The 21,749-nt window shown below is 28.3% G+C and overlaps 1 protein-coding gene across 11 annotated transcripts in view; it reads left to right on the top strand.

The window, feature by feature from the left end:
* Positions 1-21,749, top strand: part of LOC143223306 (3',5'-cyclic-AMP phosphodiesterase, isoforms N/G-like) — a 188,591-nt gene that overhangs the window by 152,618 nt on the left and 14,224 nt on the right. For 8 of the 11 annotated variants that reach the window (XM_076451130.1, XM_076451128.1, XM_076451129.1 and 5 more), the window contains exons 3-5: positions 8,622-8,726; positions 19,269-19,327; positions 20,044-20,156. In XM_076451130.1, coding sequence (XP_076307245.1) covers positions 8,622-8,726; positions 19,269-19,327; positions 20,044-20,156 — 277 coding nt within the window. Of the gene's footprint in view, positions 1-1,737; positions 2,055-7,543; positions 8,026-8,621; positions 8,727-19,268; positions 19,328-20,043; positions 20,157-21,749 lie in introns of those variants that run through there. The other 3 variants (XM_076451134.1, XM_076451136.1, XM_076451137.1) reach the window with 3 other exon arrangements.

Below are 21,749 nucleotides of genomic sequence, written 5' to 3' on the forward strand. Positions count from 1 at the left end.
CCTCAACCCTCAGATTACGAGTCGAACGTCTTAACCCACCTGGCCATGCCGGGCCTCTACTAAGCACGTGCATGCAAATTGCCTATCCTGTATAGCAACATGAATTTATACTTTATTTGCATATACCAGAACTTCGTTTGATGGTTTCCAAACACCATAGCCCCTTTCATCCAGTGACTTCTATGAATTATTCTGCAGTGCTTTATGATATGAGGGTATTTAATACCTCTTTAACTACTACCATAAATTGCTTTTTTGTAATTCGAATACATGTTAAAACATCTCGAATAGTATTATTCTAAAAGCCTAAATGTTCTGTTTATGCATTTATCTACGCTAGTTAAGCCTGTGTATTCCTGGAGTGTAATGAAATAACAACTAATTAACCAAGCGCAGAAAAAAATATGTTTCAATTACCCAATGGACAAGATTGGAATACTAGGTAACTTACGCGTGATATTTGTTATACCATAGCAGAAATTCCTGCTCTCAGGAGATTCGCGTACAGTAGCTTTTACGAGCCTTAGAATTATCTCGGAAGATGCGCGGAGATTCCACACAACCTATAAACCATCCTGATGAGTCACTGGGACGTAACATTAATCTATAATATAAGAAACGAAGGAAAACAAGTGCTGTTGTTAAACACGTATATAAAACTTTACAATGCACGATATTTCTTATCACTGTATAATTTTTTTCTTATTAAATATATTCATATTTATTCCTACGTCATTGTAGTGCAATATTAACCCAATTTTACTTATATATCGTTTTCCATATATGGTAATATAATACATATAAAACGTTGAGACGATAACAATAAAAGAATGTATGTTTTATAGTGCTGTTTCGACTTCGAGATGGCTGGTTCGATCAATGTTCATGTACTTGGTGGGAATAGTATTACCGCATGTGTGCGTGCATGCGTGAATGACTTCTTTAAGGGGAAGGGTACCGAGAGCAAGCGTGCACTGGACAACACCCTATATTTTTATAAACGTTAATTCACATGACGTCATAGCCTGTGATTTAACACACTTTAGTTAGTGCATTTGATCCTGCATATTTCCGCTTAACTTTAGCCGTCATCAGTCAGAACCTTCGGTGAAAACATTAAAAATGTTGCAACGTTGTTTTTCGTGTGTATGACGTCAAGACAGAACATTCTTTGTTTTTGAATTTCGCACAAAGCTACTCGAGGGCTATCTGTGCTAGCCGTCCCTAATTTAGCAGTGTAAGACTAGAGGGAAGGCAGCTAGTCATCACCACCCACCGCCAACTCTTGGGCTACTCTTTTACCAACGAATAGTGGGATTGACCGTCACATTTAACGCCCCCACGGCTGAAAGGGCGAGCATGTTTGGCGCGATGCAAGACAGAACAGTCATAAATAATTTCTCTATGTTTGACAGTAAGAAGTAGTTTTAATTTCGAGTAATATTAAAATAAAGCTTCTTTTCTAAGTTTCCGTAACAGCAGTTTTTTTTTTCCGAAATAATAAATATATTGAAACAGTTACTGATACTTGCAATAAACATTTATATATAAATCTTCTGTGAAAGTGTAAAACTATAGATCATATTTGTGCAAACCCACAGTTTTACATTGAAAACTCTCGAAAATTTTGCTACCTTTAAGCAGAAAAACAAAACAAAAACTAAGCTGCATTTTTGTTTGTGAACTTGCATCTGTGAAGTTGGTATATAAATAAACGATTAGTGCAACTTTTAAATAGTAGAACTTCATCCGAAGTGAGAGGTTTCTTAGATTTTTAGAACTTGCAAAATAATGTGTTACCTTGCCAAATAGGATAGTGTCGTAAGACATACGAATTTCATTAATCATTTATCATTCTTTGGGAGTCTGACAAGTGAAGTTTTGTAACGAAATTAGTTAGCTGTATTTAAAATCTAATAAATACAGTTGTTGACAGAAAGGTCTTAACATTACGTCAAAATGTTACTCCGCCTCAGTGCTTTTCTTTATGAGTTTCTTCAAGTAGACCTCAGTTTGAAAGTATCGGAGAAATACGATCAACGAAAGCTCTGTAGGTAGTGTACTGTAAACTTCCCTTTTTATGTAGTTTTAGGTGTGTGTTTGTGTGTGTGTGTGTATATATATGTTTCACGCTAGAAACCTGAATAATTATAGACAGTAAACTGTAAAAGCCGTAAACATTAGAACTCCTAAAATATTGTGTTGAAAAACATGTGAGATACAAGTGAGATATTATGCTATGTCATCAAGTATCATTAGTGTCCTATATGCTTACTAATGCTTACAAATATAATTCTGTGGTCGGTAACTCCATATTTCTATCATTAATTTGATATTTGTGTATGTGTGTGTTGTTTCATTTGGATAATGTTCTAGTATTTAACTGAAAACATATACTTTTATAATAAAGTTGTATATTGAATATAAAATGTTCTAAAATTAAAAAACGACAACTTAATTATATCGAGTAAGTGCGGGCAGTTTAATTGAACATAACAAAAACATAGCGAGCAAGAGGCGTCGTTCGAAACTAGATTCTAACTAAATAAACCATGTGCATTAATTAAGTATCCATTTATTTGTGGGGGTACTTTATTGGTGATTGTATACTAATAATTTTCACAACAGGATATATTGTATGATTATGAAAGTTTGTTTGAATGTAGGCATCATTTGTGTTGTTAATTTTATAAGCAATTAATGTTCATTAAAAACACAACTCACATTTGCAGTAAAATTGGAAATGAAGTTTTGACCGATTTTTGGAATAGGCATAGGCTATCCTTGGAATATGTAATATATATATATCATAACCGTAGTAGAAAAATGTTTTGTTTTTGCTTTCATGATACAACGGCTACAATGCTGACATGGGACTATGTATATATACATAGCTAAAACATGTTATTAGTAAGAGAAATGAAATTTATCATTAGTTATCTATTGCATAATAAAAAATATATTTAAGCTGTTATCCACAGCCCTAAGTAGGGGCAAATGTATTGATGTAAAGATAAATGTTTTGTGACATGAAAGTCCTATACAATAATAAGCTGGTTATAATAAAACATACTAAGAACATTCTTTAGACATTGAATTTGTTTCCAGATAAGTCTGTAAGCGATAAGCCTAACGGCTTATTAGACTAAAAATCGAGGTTTCATATGCGCGGTGGGCAGAGCACAGATAGCCCATTGCGTAGCTTAACAACAAAAGGGCTCTTCCAGTACTACTCTAAAAGTTGAATGTATCAAAAGCATGTGACTTCTTTCTCAACATATAATGTACACCATACTCTCAAATTTAATTTATTAATATGAAACTCGTAAATAATTAATCTCATATTGCATCACATTTAGAAATGATCCTTGTCTTAAAACACTATGGTGCTGCACTTCAGTAGAAAGAGACACGTGTTTATCATCCAGAAATAACAAAGCTGTCCTGGCCTTATAAATGAAACATTTTCAAGAGAACTGTGTAGAAACCTAAAGTTATTCTCACCCATAGAATTACACTGACTCCTCCAGAAAAATCAGCTTTCATTCTTCAGTTGGGCAGAATGAAACTGTATGTTTTCCACCATAAAAAAGGCTTAATTTTACATAGAAAAATTTATCCTTTACATGAATTAAAATTCATCACTTACAAAAACAGGATAAGATACCCCACTCCTTCAGAAAGTATAAGATTGTATTATCCACAGCAAGGTAATTGTTTTCTTCTTTTTCTCCACGGAATATTGAAATATTTTAACCTTCACCTTAATGATAAATGTATTCCAATCGTCAAACAAAAAAGTAAGAGAATCGCACTTCCCCCTTTAAAAAGTGAGTTGTATTTTTTTTCCTGGAAGAATAAACAGTATCCTTTAGAAGGTTAACTTTATATTTTTTTCCTTCCAGGAAGAGTAAATTATCAATCTCTCAAAGTAATAAGATTTTCACATCCCTCAAACAAACGTTTAAGGCTATTTTCCCTTTCTTTAACAGAAGAAAAATAATTTCAGCAAATTAAATTAAAATGCATCTCATACGTTTGTAGTATCAACTCACAATCAGCACAATGAAAAAATAAAGATTGTATATCGGTTACTTGTGGCTCGTTTGTAATAAAGATTGTATATCGGTTACTTGTGGCTTGTTTGTAATAAAAATTGTATATCGGTTACTTGTGGCTCGTTTGTAATAAAAATTGTGAAAATGTAAATATCAAATATTACTTAATAAACTTTAAATCTGGTGTTTCTCAAACTTCAAATTCAGTGTATTTTAAAAGTAGGCCCAGCATGGCCAAGCGTGTTAAGACGTGCGACTCGTAATCTGAGAGTCGAGGGTTCGCATCCCTGTCGCGCCAAACATGCTCGCCCTTTCAGCCGTGGGGGCGTTATAATGTGAGGGTCAATATCAATATTCGTTGGTAAAAGAGTAGCCCAAGAGTTGGCGGTGGGAGGTGACGACTAGCTGCCTTCCCTCTAGTCTTACACTACTAAATTAGGGACAGCGAGCACAGATAGCCCTCGAGTAGCTTTGTGCGAAATCCAAAAAGAAAAAAAAAAAACATTTTAAAAGTAAAATAAATATGTACATAAATAACTGTATTCTCAAGACGGCTGGTATGGGTATTAAAACTTTAATTAAAATAAAACAAAGAACAACGTTTCCACCTTTTTAGGTCATCTTCAGATTAACAAAGAGAGTTTGCAACTGGTTGTTTCCGTTGTTTTGTTGGTGTTTTCGGTTTGTGTAGAATGGATCACTAGTCTTCTAGCTAAGGCTTCCAGACAGGCTTTCATTTTGATGGGTGGAATATTTCTATGTATTACTGAGGAGTTGAGTCTTGTTGAGCAGATGTATCTCTTCGTTGCTTAATTTCGTTTGGATTTGTTAATTACACGAATTACATAACTATGTCTTGCATAATTAATTAACATCAAAAATGTAATAGTTATCTAATGGTTGCGTGTAGCAATGTATAAAATCCTCTAGACGAACTATTACCCCTAAAAGTAAGGCCATTTTTATCAAATGTTATGCGTGTGACAATGAACATAGTTCCAGGCGAATCATTGTCTCCAACAATAAGGCTACGTTGTATAATAGTTACGCATGACAAAGTGCGCAGTTCAAGGTGAAAATTTAGCCCTAACAATAAAAACATATTATTTAATTTATGTAGTGCGTATAGGAGTATAAAACATAGTTTAATACTAATAGTGCACGATCTTACAACACCAGCTTTACTTTTCTTCTGCAGTTAGACATTCGACGTTTCGTTTCACAGCTCAGTAATGGTTTGTGTTTCAGTGGAACGCTCTTAAACGCTATTGGGTTTAAGAAGAACTGGATTATTACTAGTATTATCTTTGGATGATTGGTTACTCCAAACAACCAATTGTTCTGTGTAACAGGTGGATTCAACAGTTATCAAATTTCTAAAGTAACCCGTCGTCTTGAACACAAAAATCTTTCTTTGCCGTAAAAGCTACTAAATTAATATACACTGCTGGCCAAAATCTTAAGGCCAATGAACATAAGGAAAAAATATGCATTTTGCGTTGTTAGACTCAACCACTCATTTGAGTAGAGCTTCGAAAGATGAAAATAAGAAAAGGGAAAATTAAAAAAATAAACTTTTAAAGCATTTAATAGGGAAAATGTAAACACTATGAAATTAGCCTAAATACTAGCTGGTCAAAAGTTTAAGACCATACTAAAAAGAAGTCCTAAACAGGGTAAGAAATGCCCAACAAGAGATCTCAGTAGAAAGTTGCACGGTCGTCATTGCGAATAACTGCAAACATTCGCTTTGGTGTGGTCGATATAAATGGTGATGATAGCTTTACAAAGATCATGCACTGATTGGAATTGACGTCCGTTTCAATAGACTTCCCTTGCTATCCACCCCCAAACATTTTCAATGGGGTTCAGTTCGGGCGAACACGCTGGATGGTCCAAAAGAATCACCTTATTCGCCATGAAAAAGTCCTATGTCCTGCGGGCATTGTGGATTGCAGCGTTATCCTACTAAAAGATCCAGTCATTTCCACACAAACGAGGACCTTTGGTCTATAAGGATGCTCTCTCCAAGATGCCAATGTAGCCAGCTGCTATTTGACGCCCCTGTATAACCTGAAGCTCCATTGTTCCATGGAAAGAGAAAGCACCCCAGATCATGATGGAACCTCCTCTACTGTGTCGTGTAGAATATGTCTCCACTGGGATATCCTTATTGTGCCATTAACGTTAGAAGCCATCTGGACCATCCAGGTTAAATTTTTTCTTATCAGAGAACAAAATCTTCTTCCACTTTTCTATGTCTCATGTTTGGTGCTTCTCAATAAATTTTAACCGAACTGTTTCGTGGTGTGGAAGGAGGCGTGGCCTTTGAAGACGTTTACGGTTTTTAAAGCCTTTCTCTCGCAGATGCCGTCTTATTGTTCTTGAGCTGCATTTTGCATCCGTAATGGCCTTAATCTGGTCCAACAATCGGCTGGTGTCTTGCCGGACAACCCGTCGAATCCTCCTTCTCAACGCTCGCGAAACTTTCTTGGGCGACCACTTAAAATTCTCGTTCTGTATCCCTCAGGGTCTTTTAAGAAATTTACAACAGCAGTTTTACTACGCCCAATCTCACCAGCGATGGCACGTTGAGAGAGACCTTGCTTTTACAGATCAACAATTCTGCCACGTTCAAACTTTGTCAACTTTTTAGCTTTTGCCATGTTTTTACTCAATGTAACACAGGAGATGTCAGTGGGAGATGTTGACAACGCTAATGCTTGAACACAAATGACTAAATTTTGTTACGTGTTTACCGATTAACGCTTCGTTTCAGTATGTTCTTAAACTTTTGACCACCTAGTATTTAGGCTAATTTCAAAGTGTTCACATTTTTCCTATTAAATGTTAAAAAAAAGTTTTTATTTTTATTTTCCCTTTACTTATTTTAATCTTTCGAAGCTCTACTCCAATAAGTGGTTGAGTCTAACAACGCAAAATGCATATTGTTTCTTTATGTTCATTGGTGTTAAGATTTTAGCCAGCAGTGTATATATACATATATTGTCCTTCAACCTTTGCGACAAATCTCAACCAGCAACTACTTCATATTCTACATTGAGAAATAATTTTATGTTTCAAAAGTTGAAGATAAGATTTGTAAGCCCCCTAGTGGCACAGCGGTAAGTCTGCAGATTTAAAATGCTAGAAAAGGGGTTTCGATATCCGTAGTGTGCATAGCATATATAGTCCATTGTGTAGCTTTGTGCTTAACTACAAAGAAATAAACAAAGATTTTTTTTAATCTCATAATTGAAGATTCGATTAATTAAACTTAGTGATCTAAGAATGTGCTTCCACCAACAGAACGGTTTTCCCTAAACTAAGACGATAAACTAGTACGAAGTTTAAATTAGTTTTAATATCCTGTTTCTGCATTTTTACTCTTTATGCCTACACAAGTTTTCTTTCTATGTAGTGAAACTGTGATAAAGTTAAGAATATCTAAGTAACCTTTTGGATAAACATGTATTTATAAATAGCTCATGAGAGGGGGTTGTTGGATAAGACTAGAAATAACTTCATCCGCAATAACCGTTGCACCGTCTGGAACGTAAAGCAAACACTTTGTGGCCTACGGACCAAGGATGAAACATAGAGTAAAGAACTGAACCCTAGTACTTGGAGTTCTGTTCATTTCTTTTTGCTCAACCCTCGAGCAACGCTGTGGTAGTGGTTGGAAAGGCTCCAAGCACCTAGGGGATAAATACTCATGTGAAGTACTTTTTTATATGAAGGAAGAAAAAAATGGTTAAATATTTTATATTCTTAGTGCGGTAAGTGTTTGAACATTGACTGTTAAAACAAGTATTGTGATCGTGCAAACTGCATATTAATGATGTAAGATGGCTGAAGCTTCAAAGAAAGAAGGAAATATTCCTCGCACTTACAGCACTGGAGTCCTGAGAGTCAAGCATCGTTTCTCTTTCTGGGATAAGTTACTCCAAATAACAGGAAACGTAGGGTATGTGGACATGAAGTTATAGTTTTAGACTTAACAGTTTAATTAACTTAATAACAAATTCAACCTCCTTTGTAGTTTTTTAATATATATTTACTCAGTAAATAACAATGGCTGAGAAAAAAAAGTGTAACCACCATAGAACGTTCCGATTAGTTACGTAGTAACTCAATATCTGTAACGTATAATGGTCCAGCAAGCATTTATTAATTCAATCACCACAAAAAGGACAATACATTGTAACCAGTCTGTATAGAAGTATCATTATTTTAGTTTCCTTGACAAAAATTTACAGCGAAGTGTTTGTTTTTAAATATTTCTAGTTTAATGCTTAACATACACTCACCAATTTGTTTACGTTTGTTTTTACTCCAGTTATTATGTTAATAGTGTTATATGAAAAATTGAGAAATTATATGAGAAACTGCAATATTTCAATCTGTAATATTTATTTTTATTTGGTGTAATTTTGTCATCTTAGTTACCGTTTTACGCTCATAGTGACTAATTTCGTGCTAAAATATGCAACCATATTTCACTGACTGTATTTAAAGTAAATGTTTATACTACAATACTTAAATATTTTGTTTTTCTTACAGACATGGAGACCAAGATCTAATTGTAACACCGTTTGCTCAAATTCTTCAAAGTTTAAGAAATGTACGGAATAACTACATTACACTTGCTAAGGTTCCAGCCAGCAAGTAAGTGTTTTTCACTTGCTCCTTTGATCTTGTTACTTTCTAAATAACCAAGAATTACCTACCGCTTTATGTTATAAAGCTCTCGGGAAAGACAGATGAGAAAGCTAACAGTATATCCCGCCATCTGTTGAATAATTCTGAAATCAATTTCTGGAATTATATTTACTACAGTAAAATGTAATACAATTTATTAAATGTTAAATTTACATTCACACTTTTTTGAGTTTATTACTTCAAGTATCAGTTTGGCATAACACAAATATTACATTTGCAAATATTATTTATGCATAGAAGGTGGAACCGTAAAAGTATTACACATTTTTAAACAGTGAATCTCAAGAAATAACTAATTGTGAAAGATCAGATTGGTTGATACACCTTTATTATGTACTGTTTCTTGACTGAAAACTCTTTCCCTTGAACTTCGTTTGTGATAGAATACACCAGGCACTACAAGATATTTGAATAAATTTCAAAAGACGTCATAACAAAAATAACGCTAATGAACTCTGAGTCATACATTATCCAAAGTTTTATATATTTCACGAGTTAAGATAGGTGTAGTTAAAAGCTGAAACAATATATTGATTTTCGTAACTAAGATCTAAGGGTAAAATGTTGATTTGAAACTGGTGGTAGAAGTTCTGTAGATTTACTAGATAAAAATAAATACTAGTGTGTAAAATTATTAGTAATGTATTCATGGTTGCGACTTAATTACAACATTCCACAGTACGTCAGTGTTAAATAGTCTTGAACAATAAGAGTTATTAAAATTCATACTCACAGACATGAATAATGATTAACCAATATTCAACTTCGGAGTTGAATTAAATATTAAACTGTATATAATTTTAAACATCAAAACTCAGTTGCTGAACAATAGGCCGTCTTCCACAATAGAACTAAAATATATAATATTACAGAATCTTCCAAGAATAATTGTATTTGTAGTAATAACAGGGTTGAAATGTACAAAAGTCCACAAACGTCAATAATAAAACTAAGTTTGTTGTAATAGATAATTTTCGATATTTAATATTATTTTGAATAGTAAAACTTTGTTTTTTTTTATTTTACCATAAAAACTGAATTTCTAATACTTGACAATTTTAAGAGTAGAATTGAATTATTCAATAACAAGCAAAATTCAATAATATTTTTGTTAAAAATCTTAAACAATAGAACTAAAATATTTAACAGGAGATGGTCTTCAGTATCATAGCCAACTTGTTTAACAATAAGCAATATTCAACTGTAAGAGTAAATTATTTAATTGTAGACAACCTTCAGATTTATTGTAAGAATTTTCAACACAAGATAGTTCACAATGGAAGATTTGAAATTTAAGGGATATGTACAGCCCTTTACAGTAGCATCCAGTTGTAATGTCTAACCTTCAAATCAATCAGTTTGTTATGGAAATAGCCTTTTCTTAATTAACTGTAATTTCAAGCTATTGTTATACATGAATTTTATTTAAGTTTCTATGAATAAAGTGGTTGAGTATTGAATTTCTTCTCAAAAGGTATGTAAATAAAATGTGGAAATGTCTTCACATGTACAATGAAAAGTGTGATATGTTGATATTATATAACCTTAGAAAAAATATATCAAGCAATCTTTTATACAGATAAAGATAAAATTTCCTAATTATAATATTTTATTAGTTATCCACAAGTAGCATAGGAAACAGATTTCACAATTAATTTCTTCAGACTTATTATTCAAATATTTGGGTACACTTACGACTTTCCTGCCAGATGAGCTAAACAATAATAAAAGAGCTACACAAGTGATCAACAAAATATACAAGATCTTTAGCAGATAATATATAATAGAGTGTATCTATGCTGTGAATTAACTGACCAAGTTAATTTTTGTTTTTTTATAATGACTGATTTGGATAAATGTTTTTTTATGCTGTTCATCTTGGTAAGAAATGGGACTCAGAATAAGTGGTCTGTACACTCAGCTACTCATAATAAACAGTGGTGACAGCTTGTGGTGAAAAGTATGCCAGGCATGTAAATGACTTCCTACTATATATGAAATGGCCTAAAAGGGAGGGTGTGATAAAATGTGTGTAATGAAGTTCATCACATACACACAGTGGAATAGTTACTGGGCTAGATGTGCACCATTAACAAGCAGAGTATACTCAACCAAGAAATACTGTAGTAATCATTCACAGCAGAGTTACTGCACTTACCAGTATAACATCTTGTGAGAATCTTCTAGAATTTGTTCTGTCTGTGTATTATAGTGGTGTTAACAAAAACGTGATGTTCTTTCAATATATTACTCAACAGTGGTGTCAACTTGTAAGTTTTGACATTATTGAGTTTTGTTATTTATACTGTTATTTTTAAACGATCTAGTTATGTGTTTTTAGATATTAAATGATCTAGTTATGTGTTTGTAGATATTAAATGATCTAGTTATGTGTTTTTAGATATTAAATGATCTAGTTATGTGTTTTTAGATATTAAACGATCTAGTTATGTGTTTTTTAAATATTAAACGATCTAGTTATGTGGTTTTAGATATTAAACGATCTAGTTATGTGTTTTTAGATATTAAACGATCTAGTTATGTGTTTTTAGATATTACACAATTTGGTAATGTGTTTTTATATATTAAATAATCTTGTTATGTGTTTTTAGATATTAAACAATTTGGTAATGTGTTTTTATATATTAAATGATCTAGTTATGTGTTTTAAGATACTAAACAATCTAGTTATGTGTTTTTAGATATTAAACGATCTAGTTATGTGTTTTTAGATATTAAATGATCTAGTTATGTGTTTTTAGATATTAAAGAATTGTGTTTTAGATATTAACTTATCTAGTTATGTGTTTTTAGATATTAAACAATCTAGTTATGTGTTTTAGATATTAAACGATCTAGTTATGTGTTTTTAGATATTAAACAATCTAGTTATGTGTTTTTAGATATTAAATGCTCTAGTTATGTGTTTTTAGATATTAAACAATCTAGTTATGTGTTTTTAGATATTAAACGCTCTAGTTATGTGTTTTTAGATATTAAACAATCTAGTTATGTGTTTTTAGATATTAAATGATCTAGTTATGTGTTTTTAGATATTAAACAATTTGGTAATGTGTTTTTATATATTAAACAATCTAGTTATGTGTTTTTAGATATTAAAAGATCTAGTTATGGTGTTTTTAGATATTAAACAATCTAGTTATGTGGTTTTAGATATTAAACGATCTAGTTATTTGTTTTAGATATTAAATGATCTAGTTATGTGTTTTTAGATATTAAACAATTTGGTAATGTGTTTTATATATTAAATGATCTAGTTATGTGTTTTAAGATACTAAACAATCTAATTATGTGTTTTTAGATATTAAACGATCTAGTTATGTGTTTTTAGATATTAAATGATCTAGTTATGTGTTTTTAGATATTAAAGAATCTAGTTATGTGTTTTTAGATATTAAACGATCTAGGTATGTGTTTTTAGATATTAAACAATCTAGTTATGTGTTTTTAAGTATTAAACGATCTAGTTATGTGTTTTTAGATATTAAACGATCTAGTTATGTGTTTTTAGATATTAAATGATCTAGTTATGTGTTTTTAGATATTAAACAATTTGGTAATGTGTTTTTATATATTAAATGATCTAGTTATGTGTTTTAAGATACTAAACAATCTAGTTATGTGTTTTTAGATATTAAACGATCTAGATATGTGTTTTTAGATATTAAAGAATCTAGTTATGTGTTTTTAGATATTAAACGATGTAGTTATGTGTTTTTAGATATTAAACAATCTAGTTATGTGTTTTTAGATATTACACAATTTGGTAATGTGTTTTTATATATTAAATGATCTTGTTATGTGTTTTAAGATACTAAACGATCTAGTTATGTGTTTTAAGATACTAAACGATCTAGTTATGTGTTTTTAGATATTAAACAATCTAGTTATGTGTTTTTAGATATTAAACGATCTAGTTATGTGTTTTTAGATATTAAACAATCTAGTTATGTGTTTTTAGATATTAAATGCTCTAGTTATGTGTTTTTAGATATTAAACAATCTAGTTATGTGTTTTTAGATATTAAACGCTCTAGTTATGTGTTTTTAGATATTAAACAATCTAGTTATGTGTTTTTAGATATTAAATGATCTAGTTATGTGTTTTTAGATATTAAACAATTTGGTAATGTGTTTTTATATATTAAACAATCTAGTTATGTGTTTTTAGATATTAAATGATCTAGTTATGTGTTTTTAGATATTAAACGATCTAGTTATGTGTTTTTAAATATTAAACGATCTAGTTATGTGGTTTTAGATATTAAACGATCTAGTTATGTGTTTTTAGATATTAAACGATCTAGTTATGTGTTTTTAGATATTACACAATTTGGTAATGTGTTTTTATATATTAAATAATCTTGTTATGTGTTTTTAGATATTAAACAATTTGGTAATGTGTTTTTATATATTAAATGATCTAGTTATGTGTTTTAAGATACTAAACAATCTAGTTATGTGTTTTTAGATATTAAACGATCTAGTTATGTGTTTTTAGATATTAAATGATCTAGTTATGTGTTTTTAGATATTAAAGAATTGTGTTTTAGATATTAACTTATCTAGTTATGTGTTTTTAGATATTAAACAATCTAGTTATGTGTTTTTAGATATTAAACGATCTAGTTATGTGTTTTTAGATATTAAACAATCTAGTTATGTGTTTTTAGATATTAAATAATCTAGTTATGTGTTTTTAGATATTAAACAATCTAGTTATGTGTTTTTAGATATTAAACGATCTAGTTATGTGTTTTTAGATATTAAACAATCTAGTTATGTGTTTTTAGATATTAAATGATCTAGTTATGTGTTTTTAGATATTAAACAATTTGGTAATGTGTTTTTATATATTAAACAATCTAGTTATGTGTTTTTAGATATTAAATGATCTAGTTATGTGTTTTTAGATATTAAACAATCTAGTTATGTGGTTTTAGATATTAAACGATCTAGTTATGTGTTTTTAGATATTAAATGATCTAGTTATGTGTTTTTAGATATTAAACAATTTGGTAATGTGTTTTTATATATTAAATGATCTAGTTATGTGTTTTAAGATACTAAACAATCTAGGTATGTGTTTTTAGATATTAAACGATCTAGTTATGTGTTTTTATATATTAAATGATCCAGTTATGTGTTTTTAGATATTAAAGAATCTAGTTATGTGTTTTTAGATATTAAACGATCTAGGTATGTGTTTTAGATATTAAACAATCTAGTTATGTGTTTTAAGTATTAAACGATCTAGTTATGTGTTTTAGATATTAAACGATCTAGTTATGTGTTTTAGATATTAAATGATCTAGTTATGTGTTTTTAGATATTAAACAATTTGGTAATGTGTTTTATATATTAAATGATCTAGTTATGTGTTTTAAGATATTAAACAATCTAGTTATGTGTTTTTAGATATTAAACGATCTAGATATGTGTTTTTAGATATTAAAGAATCTAGTTATGTGTTTTTAGATATTAAACGATCTAGTTATGTGTTTTTAGATATTAAACAATCTAGTTATGTGTTTTTAGATATTACACAATTTGGTAATGTGTTTTTATATATTAAATGATCTTGTTATGTGTTTTAAGATACTAAACGATCTAGTTATGTGTTTTAAGATACTAAACGATCTAGTTATGTGTTTTTAGATATTAAACAATCTAGTTATGTGTTTTTAGATATTAAACGATCTAGTTATGTGTTTTTAGATATTAAACGATCTAGTTATGTGTTTTTAGATATTAAATGATCTAGTTATGTGGTTTTAGATATTAAACGATCTAGTTATTTGTTTTTAGATATTAAATGATCTAGTTATGTGTTTTTAGATATTAAACAATTTGGTAATGTGTTTTTATATATTAAACAATCTAGTTATGTGTTTTTAGATATTAAATGATCTAGTTATGTGTTTTTAGATATTAAACAATCTAGTTATGTGGTTTTAGATATTAAACGATCTAGTTATTTGTTTTTAGATATTAAATGATCTAGTTATGTGTTTTTAGATATTAAACAATTTGGTAATGTGTTTTTATATATTAAATGATCTAGTTATGTGTTTTAAGATACTAAACAATCTAATTATGTGTTTTTAGATATTAAACGATCTAGTTATGTGTTTTTAGATATTAAATGATCTAGTTATGTGTTTTTAGATATTAAAGAATCTAGTTATGTGTTTTTAGATATTAAACGATCTAGGTATGTGTTTTTAGATATTAAACAATCTAGTTATGTGTTTTTAAGTATTAAACGATCTAGTTATGTGTTTTTAGATATTAAACGATCTAGTTATGTGTTTTTAGATATTAAATGATCTAGTTATGTGTTTTTAGATATTAAACAATTTGGTAATGTGTTTTTATATATTAAATGATCTAGTTATGTGTTTTAAGATACTAAACAATCTAGTTATGTGTTTTTAGATATTAAACGATCTAGTTATGTGTTTTTAGATATTAAAGAATCTAGTTATGTGTTTTTAGATATTAAACGATCTAGTTATGTGTTTTAGATATTAAACAATCTAGTTATGTGTTTTAGATATTAAACAATTTGGTAATGTGTTTTTATATATTAAATGATCTTGTTATGTGTTTTAAGATACTAAACGATCTAGTTATGTGTTTTAAGATACTAAACGATCTAGTTATGTGTTTTTAGATATTAAACAATCTAGTTATGTGTTTTTAGATATTAAACGATCTAGTTATGTGTTTTTAGATATTAAACGATCTAGTTATGTGTTTTTAGATATTAAATGATCTAGTTATGTGGTTTTAGATATTAAACGATCTAGTTATTTGTTTTAGATATTAAATGATCTAGTTATGTGTTTTAGATATTAAACAATTTGGTAATGTGTTTTTATATATTAAATGATCTAGTTATGTGTTTTAAGATACTAAACAATCTAATTATGTGTTTTTAGATATTAAACGATCTAGTTATGTGTTTTTAGATATTAAATGATCTAGTTATGTGTTTTTAGATATTAAAGAATCTAGTTATGTGTTTTTAGATATTAAACGATCTAGGTATGTGTTTTTAGATATTAAACAATCTAGTTATGTGTTTTTAAATATTAAACGATCTAGTTATGTGTTTTTAGATATTAAACGATCTAGTTATGTGTTTTAGATATTAAATGATCTAGTTATGTGTTTTTAGATATTAAACAATTTGGTAATGTGTTTTTATATATTAAATGATCTAGTTATGTGTTTTAAGATACTAAACAATCTAGTTATGTGTTTTTAGATATTAAACGATCTAGTTATGTGTTTTTAGATATTAAAGAATCTAGTTATGTGTTTTTAGATATTAAACGATCTAGTTATGTGTTTTTAGATATTAAACAATCTAGTTATGTGTTTTTAGATATTACACAATTTGGTAATGTGTTTTTATATATTAAATGATCTTGTTATGTGTTTTAAGATACTAAACGATCTAGTTATGTGTTTTAAGATATTAAACGATCTAGTTATGTGTTTTAGATATTAAACAATCTAGTTATGTGTTTTTAGATATTAAACGATCTAGTTATGTGTTTTTAGATATTAAACAATCTAGTTATGTGTTTTTAGATATTAAATGATCTAGTTATGTGTTTTTAGATATTAAACAATCTAGTTATGTGTTTTTAGATATTAAACGATCTAGTTATGTGTTTTTAGATATTAAACAATCTAGTTATGTGTTTTTAGATATTAAATGATCTAGTTATGTGTTTTTAGATATTAAACAATTTGGTAATGTGTTTTTATATATTAAACAATCTAGTTATGTGTTTTTAGATATTAAATGATCTAGTTATGTGTTTTTAGATATTAAACGATCTAGTTATGTGTTTTTAAATATTAAACGATCTAGTTATGTGGTTTTAGATATTAAACGATCTAGTTATGTGTTTTTAGATATTAAACGATCTAGTTATGTGTTTTTAGATATTACACAATTTGGTAATGTGTTTTTATATATTAAATAATCTTGTTATGTGTTTTTAGATATTAAACAATTTGGTAATGTGTTTTTATATATTAAATGATCTAGTTATGTGTTTTAAGATACTAAACAATCTAGTTATGTGTTTTTAGATATTAAACGATCTAGTTATGTGTTTTTAGATATTAAATGATCTAGTTATGTGTTTTTAGATATTAAAGAATTGTGTTTTAGATATTAACTTATCTAGTTATGTGTTTTTAGATATTAAACAATCTAGTTATGTGTTTTTAGATATTAAACGATCTAGTTATGTGTTTTTAGATATTAAACAATCTAGTTATGTGTTTTTAGATATTAAATGATCTAGTTATGTGTTTTTAGATATTAAACAATCTAGTTATGTGTTTTTAGATATTAAACGATCTAGTTATGTGTTTTTAGATATTAAACAATCTAGTTATGTGTTTTTAGATATTAAATGATCTAGTTATGTGTTTTTAGATATTAAACAATTTGGTAATGTGTTTTTATATATTAAACAATCTAGTTATGTGTTTTTAGATATTAAATGATCTAGTTATGTGTTTTTAGATATTAAACAATCTAGTTATGTGGTTTTAGATATTAAACGATCTAGTTATTTGTTTTTAGATATTAAATGATCTAGTTATGTGTTTTTAGATATTAAACAATTTGGTAATGTGTTTTTATATATTAAATGATCTAGTTATGTGTTTTAAGATACTAAACAATCTAATTATGTGTTTTTAGATATTAAACGATCTAGTTATGTGTTTTTAGATATTAAATGATCTAGTTATGTGTTTTTAGATATTAAAGAATCTAGTTATGTGTTTTTAGATATTAAACGATCTAGGTATATGTGTTTTAGATATTAAACAATCTAGTTATGTGTTTTTAAGTATTAAACGATCTAGTTATGTGTTTTTAGATATTAAACGATCTAGTTATGTGTTTTTAGATATTAAATGATCTAGTTATGTGTTTTTAGATATTAAACAATTTGGTAATGTGTTTTTATATATTAAATGATCTAGTTATGTGTTTTAAGATACTAAACAATCTAGTTATGTGTTTTTAGATATTAAACGATCTAGATATGTGTTTTTAGATATTAAAGAATCTAGTTATGTGTTTTTAGATATTAAACGATCTAGTTATGTGTTTTTAGATATTAAACAATCTAGTTATGTGTTTTTAGATATTACACAATTTGGTAATGTGTTTTTATATATTAAATGATCTTGTTATGTGTTTTAAGATACTAAACGATCTAGTTATGTGTTTTAAGATACTAAACGATCTAGTTATGTGTTTTTAGATATTAAACAATCTAGTTATGTGTTTTTAGATATTAAACGATCTAGTTATGTGTTTTTAGATATTAAACAATCTAGTTATGTGTTTTTAGATATTAAATGATCTAGTTATGTGTTTTTAGATATTAAACAATCTAGTTATGTGTTTTTAGATATTAAACGCTCTAGTTATGTGTTTTTAGATATTAAACAATCTAGTTATGTGTTTTTAGATATTAAATGATCTAGTTATGTGTTTTTAGATATTAAACGATCTAGTTATTTGTTTTTAGATATTAAATGATCTAGTTATGTGTTTTTAGATATTAAACAATTTGGTAATGTGTTTTTATATATTAAATGATCTAGTTATGTGTTTTAAGATACTAAACAATCTAATTATGTGTTTTTAGATATTAAACGATCTAGTTATGTGTTTTTAGATATTAAATGATCTAGTTATGTGTTTTTAGATATTAAAGAATCTAGTTATGTGTTTTTAGATATTAAACGATCTAGGTATGTGTTTTTAGATATTAAACAATCTAGTTATGTGTTTTTAAATATTAAACGATCTAGTTATGTGTTTTTAGATATTAAACGATCTAGTTATGTGTTTTTAGATATTAAATGATCTAGTTATGTGTTTTTAGATATTAAACAATTTGGTAATGTGTTTTTATATATTAAATGATCTAGTTATGTGTTTTAAGATACTAAACAATCTAGTTATGTGTTTTTAGATATTAAACGATCTAGTTATGTGTTTTTAGATATTAAAGAATCTAGTTATGTGTTTTTAGATATTAAACGATGTAGTTATGTGTTTTTAGATATTAAACAATCTAGTTATGTGTTTTTAGATATTAAATGATCTAGTTATGTGTTTTTAGATATTACACAATTTGGTAATGTGTTTTTATATATTAAATGATCTTGTTATGTGTTTTAAGATACTAAATGATCTAGTTATGTGTTTTAAGATACTAAACGATCTAGTTATGTGTTTTTAGATATTAAACGATCTAGTTATGTGTTTTTAGATATTAAACTTCAATCCTTAAAAACTGGAAGAAAACAGAAATGAAGTTCACACATTTTATGTGTGGCTGTCAAAACAGTGTACTTATTATTTACTGTTTATCCTGTTGGTCATTATTATTTTTAATGTATTTCTATCCTCAGGTCAAGAAGATCCTCACCAAGCAATAATTCCTCATCAGTGTCAAACAAACAGCTTACAGGTGAATCAATACTTAAAAGTGTCTAGTTATAAGACTGATTATAAAAAAACAACAACAATAAAGTAGATGAATCTGAAACTTGACTCCTTTGTATCGAGACATTAGTTGTAACTCACAGCTTTATTATGTAAAAACGTAATAAAGCACCTAAATTAAAAACCTGAACACTTACATATTAATAGCTTGGTTATAACTGTTTGTGTGATATGACTAGGTCTACTGTAGTCATTGGTTTCTATTTTATTCAGTGTTGAATTTTAGTGTTAAAATGTTCATGTTACTAAAGAATAGTTGTGTGTAAATATCTTTAGTTTATAACACTGCTATCTTTTGATAAGTTTTTACATGTTATTATACATTGAGGGTCGATGAATTTGTCTATATGACTTTACCAGTAAATATGAAATATATCTTGAATCAGTTTTGAGACTTTCATCTTATACTTCTAATAACTTGGCATCTTTTAAGCTAGACATCTAAATAGGAATATTAAAAAGCTGATAATCAGCTTAAATGAAAACAGGATAAAACCATACAAAGTATTTGGTTCTGATCTAGTATGATGTTACTATATGTAAAAGAGTTGTGAATATAATGTTAGAAGAACAGTTATTTGACCTTTCCATGGAAATTAATTTGTGTAATAACTTGTGCTGAGTAAGGTTTTTAAAATGAGAAATTTATAAAAACAATTGGTTGCTTTTATGTCTTTTTAGAGGAACAGTATGCAAAGCTAGCAGTAGAAACTCTTGATGAATTTGATTGGTGTTTAGACCAGCTAGAGACAATACAAGCACACAGGTCTGTGGGAGATATGGCATCTTGTAAGGTATGTATATTGTTTTTAAAAGATTGGCTAAAATTGTACAGAACAGAAAAAAACCCTCAAAGGCAGCATTATCGACATATTTTAAACATACTAGTGTTAAATATAAGCAATATGAAACTTTAATTTTTTGTGTAACATAATCAAATTTATTTAAAAAATATATGAATTTGAATGTGAATAAAAACAAAATGAAAGCATACATCACAGCCAACAAGATATAAAAATAAAATACATAGATTAGGTTCTCCAGAGAATATATAGGCAAAATGTTCATTTAGCAATATCTTATCCTTCTAGATTTATTACCAACTACAATGTTTTATGAAAATAAACAAAACTAAAGCCTGTGGATAAAAGGAGTATCATAAATCTAGTTTCTTGACTTGGGTTTGAATCAGTGGTCATAAAATCACTGGTAATCTCTAGTTATTTCAAATAAATTGTTTGGTTTTGTACCCTGAGAAATTGAATTAATCCTAATAAAAGAGTAGAGATTATATAATAATCTTATGTGTTTGTGCATGATAGTGAATAAACATTAAGAAAATATTAATTCAAATAGAAATACTATTTCTCTGACAATGATATAAGTATATGCTATTTTGATATGGTTGAAGTATATGCTTCATACATTTTTAGCCATGAAGAGAGATAAGGTATAGTTAACTCTTGTAAGATAGGGAAAGCTTAATCAAACAACAGATAAATTAGAAATTTTATTAGGGCTTGAAAGTGTTTTCACCAGTAGGAGTATCGAGATATGGTTAATTGATTCCTAATTGTCTGTACATTGTGCTTAAAAGATTGATTAATGCTGTTTATTTAGCCTATTATCACTTACAATTCTGTTTTCCTTTCCTAAACACCAAGAGTTTCCATCATTATCATATTCCCATGACAATGATCAATGAATGGCTCTTTAAGCAATGTCAAAAAATGTCAGTTTATAAGAATTTTATATAAAGAACTTACGAAATCATAATTAACTGACATTGTTCCATGATGCAATTTATGTTTGATGGGTGTATTTTGAAGGTAGAGACAACAGAACTTTTGACCCTCTTTAAGTTCTTTTAATTCCTGATTTTACATTGATGGAGAGATGAAGTTTCCAGTTACTTTATCTATAGTTAAAGCTGCTTACGTTTCCATTATATGATTTGGACATGTCAGAGGTGCAGAAATATTCCCCCAAAACTTGTATATACATAATTAATCTGAAGATCCATCTTCAAATTTTAGAAATGATACAGTTGTATGTGAAGCATGGCTTTTATTATGGTTTGTTTATCATTTATAGATTAAACAAAATGTTTGATCATAAATGTTATAGGTATACAGTTTTCTAGTTGATAAAGTATGTGATAAAGTACAAGTATAATTTCCAAACTCTAGATGTTTAGAAAGCTACAAACAGTATTAACACCCATCTGCAGAAGGTAAAACAATTTCTGGAATAGAAGTATGCAGATTAACTAAAACTAATTCACACACTCAGACTATTTGGAGATAAGTTTTACAGGGAGGTGAGGATATTATGTTTAGAAAACAGAGGTTTAGACCAGGTTTAGTATATTAACATATGTCTGTAGT

The sequence above is a fragment of the Tachypleus tridentatus genome, chromosome 8, assembly GCF_004210375.1.
Source record: "Tachypleus tridentatus isolate NWPU-2018 chromosome 8, ASM421037v1, whole genome shotgun sequence".
NCBI classification, from domain to species: Eukaryota; Metazoa; Arthropoda; class Merostomata; order Xiphosura; family Limulidae; genus Tachypleus; species Tachypleus tridentatus.